General features: G+C 38.9%; 1 protein-coding gene across 1 annotated transcript in view; it reads left to right on the top strand.

Annotated features, from left to right (window-relative positions):
* INO80D (INO80 complex subunit D) overlaps positions 1–9,212 on the top strand; it is a 33,595-nt gene that overhangs the window by 12,995 nt on the left and 11,388 nt on the right. Inside the window, exons 4-5 of the mRNA XM_009078567.1 lie at positions 1,263–2,011; positions 5,573–5,681. Coding sequence (XP_009076815.1) covers positions 1,263–2,011; positions 5,573–5,681 — 858 coding nt within the window. The remainder of the gene's footprint in view (positions 1–1,262; positions 2,012–5,572; positions 5,682–9,212) is intronic.

Here is a 9,212-nt window from a genome sequence, read left to right as displayed (position 1 = left end):
TTTCCTCATACCTTTGTTTTCATCTATAAGCTGCAGGTTATAGATGGGATTCTGCAAGGACAGAGTTCTGATGCTGGTGGCAGGAAAAGGATCAGGTCACGGTTCCTACATTTCTATGACCTGCTTGTTTTAATTAGACAAAAGTTAATTTTCTGCTTTTTACTATGTTATCAGTGGACATACATTGTAATTCTTGTAACTTTCATGACAGATTTTTGGATTTTTTTTTCCCTTTTTGTAATTACGGGATTCTGCAAGGACAGAGTTCTGATGCTGGTGGCAGGAAAAGGATCAGGTCACGGTTCCTACATTTCTATGACCTGCTTGTTTTAATTAGACAAAAGTTAATTTTCTGCTTTTTACTATGTTATCAGTGGACATACATTGTAATTCTTGTAACTTTCATGACAGATTTTTGGATTTTTTTTTCCCTTTTTGTAATTACACGACCATTAATTCTTGTAACTTTCATGACAGATTTTCGGATTTTTTTTCCCTTTTTGTAATTATACGACTTTGACATTAGAAGAACTTAGCATCTCTGTTTGTGGATTGTATGATACATATTCTGGGCATTGTGTAAATATTTTCTAGCAGCAGAGAGTTTCTTGTAAACTAGACTTTTATTTGAAGAACATTCAGCTAATCCTCTGGCTATGAAATTCATCATGTTAAACTGCTACAACAGAATATAAATATTTATGCTACTTGTTCATTAAGAGCAAATAGTGACCCTTTGCAGCAGAGATCTAGTGAGATTGTCCTTCTAAGAAACTGCTGCCTACTACAATGAAATTCATAATAATATTGTGTGCATTGATGAAAATGTTGACTAATTCCACTGAAAGAACAGGAAGTAATCTTCTTTTGGGAAGCTTTTGAAATGACCAGTTAATGGCTTGAGTTCTTACTGTTTTATGTATCAGACAGTGTTTTATTCTCTTTGTTTTGTGAGTATATACCCTATTAGAGAGTTAAGATTTTTGAATGATTGTGTGTGAATCTCCTATGAATAATGAATTAAGACTTTTATATCCTAAGATTAGCAATTGTCGCTTGTATAAGCATTTGCTTTCTGTTACAAGTTGGGAGCACCACAGTTACCTGTTGTATTAGAAGCAGTACACTTCTTATCAAACCTCTTGTGTTGCAATTTAGATTTGCTTGAGATGTATGTGTGGGGTTCCCTTAAGCGATGTCTTTTCTTCGGATTTTTACTTACAGGACTTTAGTGAATAACTGACTGCTTTTACTTTTCAAAGGTACTGCAACAGCCACCTGCAGGTACTTGGCTTTATACCGAAAAAGGAGAGGAAGAAAAAGAATGATCCCATAGAGGAAGTAAAGGTCAGGCATCAGATGGATGCTATGGCCTTCAGTCTGACAGTGCCCACCCTGGCCTTGAAGATGCCCAATGGACTGGATGGGATGTCCCTCTCCCCTCCAGGGGCCAGGCTTCCTCTCCACTACCTGGAGGCAGAATTAGAAGACCCCTTTGCATTCAACGAGGAGGATGATGACCTAAAGAAAGGGGCGACAGTGAGGAAAAAGTTGCAGAGCAAGTTGGCTCAAAACCGGCAGCGCCAGAGAGAGACAGAGATTTTAAAAGTTCGCCAAGAGCACTTTAGCCCCATTCCTGCACCTTTGCAGCAGCAGCCTCTGCAGCAGCAGCACTCCCATCTGCCACCTTCATCAGCTTCGTTAAAGCCGACAGGGCTACCGCAGGGTGTCGTCTGCAAGTCACCTCAACCTCTGAACACCAGCCTACCAATGCAGGGAGTGGCACCCACCACACACACTATAGCACAAGCCCGGCAGTTGTCTAGCAAGAGACCTCTGCCTCTCCTGCCACCCGCCAGGGCTCCTGTCATGGACCCACCAAGGACTGATCGGGTCCTCATGAAAGCCACAGCCTTCTCTCCACACTCATCCTGCATGAGCCGGCTACAGAGACTGGTGAAACTGTGCACTCGAAAACAGCAGCTGGACACTGACCTGTTTCCTCATTTAGGTGAGTAGGTAGTAGATGCACTGCAGCCTTATTTTTTAACCTGAACCCAAAAGACAGAAAGGGGATGTCTTCCCAGCCCTGTCCATCATTTGTGTGTGGTCCTGACAAAGTAACCCTGAGCTAGGTAATCTCTTGTGGTTTTCATTAGCCCTGTTCTCTATGAAGGGAATGCCTGGCCCCATCACATATGCTGTATGGCATTTTGGTTGTTTATTCTTCTTAATGTTCTGTTAACCATTTGAGAAATCAAACTGAGATCTAGAAATCATTGCTTGGATGATACATCTTGTAGAAGGTTTTGCAACTCGAGTAGTAGAGATGACACTGGCTGTACCTATATGAGTGGACAAAGTTAGTTTGAATGTTAGATGTGTGACAAGTGCACATTGCAAAATTCATGCAAAGAAAAATTTTGAAGATTTGGCCCATCATTCTCTGCAGATTCGAATTTCCAGCTGACTTGACTGGAAAATTGGAGCACAAGAGAATTTTTATTGACTGGGCCCATTTGTGTATAGAGTGTGGATGAACTAAAGGAAAATACCACTGCAGGAGAGCAGCACTGTTACAGAAGGTAGTTGGAACAGTAGTCTTGTCCACATACCACTGTGGGAATAGTCTTCCCCTTACTTATTATCTAGAAACCATAATAACCAATAACTGCTTGTGAAAATGTAAGCAAATATAACCAACTTGCTTCTATGGTAATAATGTTCTATAAAGCTTTGAAAAGGCAACTGACCTTGTGGCTTATTTGATTTCAAATACAGACCAAGGTACACCTATCCATCCTTTTTATCTTCCTCACCCTCCAAAATTACTTTTCTACTTAGTTTTAGACTATTCTTCTAACAAGTTAAATACTGACATGGAAAAGGATATATGAGTCAGTGTGTGATAGTAGAGCAAGAACACCATTTATGATGTTTAAAACAAAAGACCTCAAATAAATCTGGATGTTCTTAATATAATGTCTTATTTAATTGCAAACATCTGTAATTTTTGATATTCAATTAACCTTTTCTTAATTTGCTGTTAAGATCGGCCCTTTGGCTCTCATGGGATAGCTTGCCTGTGTGTTCAGAGGACAATTAGCACCGCATAGCATGTCTCCAAGGGATGTTGTTCTTCAGCAAACAGCTTTGATGGTCCTGTATGTAATGCAGGTCTTTAGAGGAATGGTAGCTCCAGAGGCACTACTCAGTGTTACAGACCCCAATAGCTTAGAAAGTGACCTGTGTTTTGAAAGATTGTAGAAAGATTCCTTTCTGTGTTTAATGTTTTACATTCTCCAGTGCTGAAGGAAATACATTTTCCTAAAAAGGAAGCCTAGTGAAAAAAACCCACCACAATTAGGCCTATACACATGCAGTCTGTATATGCATAACTTTATGTGTATGCATTTAGAATAGTTTATATTTGGCAAAGTAAAGGAATTCACATATTAACTATGTAAGAGTAGAAAACACATTTGTCATTTATTCCTTATATGCCTTGATATTAAAGACTAGTTATGCCAGTTCAGCAAATATCAGAATTTCTTTTTTATGATAAAGTAGCACTAGAGATGACTGCACAGAATCTTTAAAAAGATGAAGCCAGTTTTATGTGTACCTACATCAGAGCCATGTGATTGGATATTAATGTAACCATGGTCTTCAGTGTCAGTATAGCCAAAATCTGGATTAGATTTAATTTCTTCCTTCCTGCAGTGCCCATTAGAACCAGAACAGTGTAACCTCTAATCATGTTTTTAAACTTTGGGTAAACAATTTGTTACATAGTATCAATCGTGGACGAATAGGCTAACACTTCATTAGAAGACACCAAACACTTCATTAGAAGACACCAAAAAGATTTGGGGTTTGTGGCTGGAGAAGCATTCGAAACACCTAGAAATTCTAGTGAATCACAGAGATGTTTTCCAAGGCAACAAACACAACACTGAACAGGTGAGATGTATTCAGTGCTAAAGAAAGAACAGTAGGTTAAAGCTGCAATGAACCTTGAAAGCTTCAGTATATAGAGGTCAAACAGTGAGAGAATTTGTTTCCCTTCCTTAGCCTGATATAAACTGCATCCTGATCCTGCAGCAGGTTCATACCAGGTGAGACAGTGTTTGGCATCCATGAACCAACACAGGAGTGACCAAGAGCAAAGAATTAATTGTACCTCCATGTGACTTCCTCCTCCTTGGGATGCAGTTTCTAAGCACGTCCAAGCAATCACTGATTCCTCCACATCCTCCTTTCTCACTGAACATCTCACTGGACATCTCTAGCCAATGATTAAGTTGTTTTTTCATTCCTGTATGAAAAGGGCCAGAGGAAAAAATATTTCGGTTGAAAGGATAATTCTGACATCAAATGTCTTAAGATCTCTTACTTTAGTTCAAATGCATGTCTTAAAGAATAGAAACAAAAAATAAGATATTTAGGATGCTGAAGTTTCTGAAAAATTTGGTTTCTGATATTTGTGGTTCATGTTAAAGTGTTGCCTCTATATGATGAAGATGCTCCTGCCGATTGTTTTTCAAGTATATGTGTGTGTCTCTAACTTTGAAAGTAGGTGACCAAGTACTGGTGCATTTCCCAAATTCAAAGCATCTGACTTCAGAATCATCTCAGATACAGTTGTTAAGTTTATGTTTAGCAAAAATAAAATGCTTTATCTCAACTGCTGCTCCATTTTCAAGGAACGCGCAACAAAGTAAAAAAGAAAAAATGCTGGCTTGCAAATGCAGCTCTGGGATTTTATCCCACCTGCTGCAAGAAAGTGGCAAGAATTTCACTGGATGTGGGAGAGAGAGTAGGAAAAACTGCAAAAAATGAAGCTCCAGATAAAATGTTCTGCATGGGAACTTACTGGCCTCTTTCTGGCTGTGCTGTTCAACAATTTTGTGTGTAGATTGACTAACTGAGGCTGCTGGTGCACGCAGTAAGTTGATCATACTGCATCATCATTAAACAAAACCATGCTGCTTGGTACAAGTGCAGGAGTGTTCGTGTCTCTCCCTTTAGCTCTCTCTTCATGCTAGTATGTGCATTTGGCAGGCAATTACAGAAGAACATCCTGTGTAGCTGTGTATCTATCTCTGTCCGTGCTGCTGTGTCTTACAGTTTCAATATTCTCCCTGTGTTTTGGCACAGAGAAGGGGTCAGAATATAAACAGAAATGTAACTGGCCTATTTAGATCACATAGTATTAAAATTTATCAAGTAGTTCTTTTTGACAGGGACTTCTCTTACTTTGTCTCTATTTTGGTATGAAAACTAATATTTTTCTGTGGGTAAGAAAGCTGGTGATTTTTCTTCCACTATTTATGGATAAAGAAGCCAGTAAGAATTTTAGAAAGAAAAAATCAGTGCATGCTACTTGCACACTGTAATGGAGCTGTTACTGTAACTTTTCTTGTGCAATTGAGAATATTATATGATCTAATGAAACATGGTTGTGCTTGCAGCTATACTACACAATCGTCTTTTGTGCCATAGGTTGCTTAGAGGCTTGTATAAGGTGGATATTCTTTTCATCCAGCTTTTATGTTTTCCGTTCTCTTAGGGCTGGATTGGTCTGAAGACAGTGGAGAAGAGTTGGAAGATTCAGAGCAAACCTCCCCTTACCAGGTTGCGTGGTCTATCCGAGAAAGCCTTGGCTATGAGAGACCTGAGTGAGTATGATTCTTTAGTGTTCATGCTTGCCTTGATGGAATACAAGAATTCCATTCTTGATGGAATAAATCCTGTAAATGTGAGCTTCATTTCAAGTGAAGTCAGTGGAACCTCAGCGCTTGTTCGAGTGCTTTGCTGAAACAAAGGATTGTTTGAACTCATTTGTTTGTAAGAGCTATGAAACAGCTTGTTGCCTCCTGTCCCAGTTTCCAGCTATCTTAGAGACCTTTGTGCAGTCTGCTATCACGGGGATGCATCAGGCAAGAATTTAAGCTTATTTGCCTAAATTTAATTGTTTTGTGGGATTTATTGATGAACTTGTGTGCCTTGCTAAGTGGAGGTCCTGAATTAGAACCAAATGGATTTGCTATTGTTTCTTGTCTTTCCTACTGTTTGTGAATAACTTTGTTAGTAAACTTGCTACATTTTATTCATTAATCCTTATGGTAATTATGCAGGATATTGTTTGAATGTGTTTTTTTAAAACCATGGTATTTGTTTTCGTAATTAAGTGTTGAATAAACCTCTGTCAATACTTGTGAGCATTGAAAGGAGGTGATGTGATCTAAGGGATAAGCGCAGCATGTATTAGCTGCTGGTGCAGAAAGGCTCATGATGTTCTCCATATACTGCTAAGTCATGAGTCTGAACTTACAGCATGATATTATAATATATGTCTATTAATGTAAATTTTAAGGAGCAAAGTTAAGAAAAGCATCCCAAGCATAGTATTGTAAGGAAGCTGAAGTACATTGTTATTGAAAAGAAATTGGGGTCTCAATAGCATTTGATTATAGTTTCTATAACATGGTTCTCATTCACTATGCAACTGAACTTTTTTATACTATAACTTTCCCCCATTTGTTTAATTTTTAAATATCACACTTAGATTAATGATGTTAATGAAACTTTATTTTATCGTTGCATGGAAATTCTGAAACTTAGTAGAACTTGTTGCCACCTCTGAAGATTGTCCTCAAGGTGAACAACAAAGATGTATCTGTCTCATCAGGACACACACCAGGATACTAAATACTGAGAGCATTCAGTGAATCAAAGCTATTAAGCAGTGTGTAGACTTCCCTCTTTTAAAATAAAGGGGTTTTTTTTTGTTATAAATGACCATCATTTTTTAGGGCATCAGTCAGAGAGTGAACTTTCACAAACATTAGTTTTCACTTAAAAGGCAACTTTAAAATAAACCGGTTTTGGGAAACGTGAACAGACTTTGAGACTTTCAAATCATACATAATTTTTCAAAGCAGATGTATCTATTAAATAACTTCCCTTACAGTCTTCTCTCTTTGACATTTGATTTGATTCTTCTATAGATCCCTATTTTTTGTCAACTTATAAAGGTCATCTCTGTGTATTTTGTCTTCTGTTTGTCTTAACTTCCTTTGAATTCTTCCTACTCTTTCACATACTGAGAGAAAATAATACCTTGTCTTGACATTTTCTGCTCTAGTCTAGCATTTGGTGCACTTCAGTTAAATGCTGTCTTAACTAATCATGATGGATACATTTTTGTCTGCTCCTGGCTGGTTTTGTACTTCCTTCAGCCTGCCCAGTGTTAGCTCTTCAACAACTTTACCAATTTTGGTTATAGATAAACGTTCATTTGATGTCAGCCTTCTAAATCTTTAATTCCTATTCTGCAAGCTTCTGTAGAGTTTTTATTACCTGAAATGTTTCACTCTGACACTTCTGCAACGTGGTCTGTCTGCTGCTGAAGATGAATTAGTTCAGGCTATTTCTGGGGAGATTTGATTTGTCAAAATGACTTTGTCTTGCTAATCTCGTGGTGCACACTGGTGGCTTCTTACTTAGTGAGCCTGTGACTTGTTACAGCTCTGAATTTTGAGGACTTATTTTACCAGAAAACAAATGGAGATTGTGTCCCCAAACTTTTGGTTTCTGAAATCACAGATTTACGGGATTTAGTTGCTGCTTTTCATAGTAAAATTAAAGCTATTTTTTCCTCTGTTCATTTGTGTCTGAACTTGTGGTCCCCATGTGAAAGGGATAACTGTCCACCAGCTAACTCCATTCTGTCCTTTTTCGTTTGACCTCTTGGATGACAGTGGGAGGGATGCTTCTCAGAACAGACTATTGAAAGAAAGTGAACAGTCAATTTCTGCTTTACTGCTGGCTCTCAGCTTTTCTGCTTATGTGATTGTGGGGGGAATCCCCTCATTTTCTTTTACACTTCTTGTGTGATACTCTAGCTGCTCTTAAGCTCTCAAAAATTCACCAGATTGGTTTAAGATTGATGTATTAACAGTGTCCTGGTTTTGGCTGGGATAGTGCTCATTTTCTTCTTAGTAGCTGGTACAGTACTGTGTTTTGGGTTCAGGATGAGAATAACATGGATAACACCCTGATGGTGTTGCTAGGTTGTGCTTACCCTAAGTGAAGGACACTTCAGTTTCCCATGCTTTGCCAGAGAGTAGGTGCACCAGAAGCTGTGAGGGAGCACAGCTGGGACAGCTGACCCAAACTGGCCACAGAGATGTACCATGCCATAAAACATCATGACCAATATATAAACTGAGAGGAGTTAGCTGGGAGGAGCTGATCACTGCTCAGAGATGGGCTGAGCATTGCTCAGTGGGTGGTGAGAAGTTCTATTGGGCATCACTTGTTTTTCTTGGGTTTTCTTGTTTTTCATTACAGTAAACAGTAGTAGGATATTTTACTTTGTTTCCATTCTTAAACTGTTCTTAGCTCAGCCCACTAAGTGTTTTTTTTTCTGATTCTCTTTCCCATCCCACTGGTGGGAGCAGGGAAAGTGAGCATGCAGCTGTGTGGTACCTTAGTTGCTGGATGGGGTTAACCCACAACAGCAGTAATACCTTTTTTGGTTCACTTGCCTTCTGGCCTTTTAATCTGTAAAATTCATATTGTTGCGATCATCTGTGGAAACGCAGGCCAAATGTTTGCTTTTATTATTCTGTACTTTCATTTTGAAAAATTGTGTCCCTACGCTCACAGGATTCCAGGATGCAGTGCTTCAAGGCAGGCACAAATAGTAGCACAGATGCAGTGCTTCAAGGCAGGCACAAATGTTTGAGTTCAAATAGTAGCACGGGAGTTGGCAGTGGGCACAGTGCAGGTTGGGTGGCTGGCAGAGAAGGCTGCTGGGGTGGGAAGAATCCCTTGTGGGTGCAGCAATTCAGAGACAAAGCAGGGGCTGTTCCCTGCTGGAGATTACTGAAGCTTTCCCCTAGATTATTTCATTACTGGGTCTGGTAGATTAGGAAACAAATTACATTAAAACAAAGTAGTTTTAATGTATAATATAAGTAAATATAAGTAAAGGAAATATAAGTAAAGGAAGTGTTTCAAGTAGCGAGTTTCAAAAAGGAGTGAGCCCCACCGCATACCAGCTCATTCAAAGGAGCAAATAACACCGTGTTGTGAAAGTTGGATTTAATAATTCCCAATAATGAGAATCACTAAAAGAAAGAAGGGAAGGTTCTTCAGAACTCTCTGTAAGAAGGGATTTGAAGTATAGTTGCTGGGGTGTC

The sequence above is a fragment of the Acanthisitta chloris genome, unplaced genomic scaffold, assembly GCF_000695815.1.
Source record: "Acanthisitta chloris isolate BGI_N310 unplaced genomic scaffold, ASM69581v1 scaffold35160, whole genome shotgun sequence".
NCBI lineage: Eukaryota > Metazoa > Chordata > Aves > Passeriformes > Acanthisittidae > Acanthisitta > Acanthisitta chloris.
Note: the sequence above shows the minus strand (reverse complement) of the source record. Positions and strands in the feature narration are given on the sequence as shown.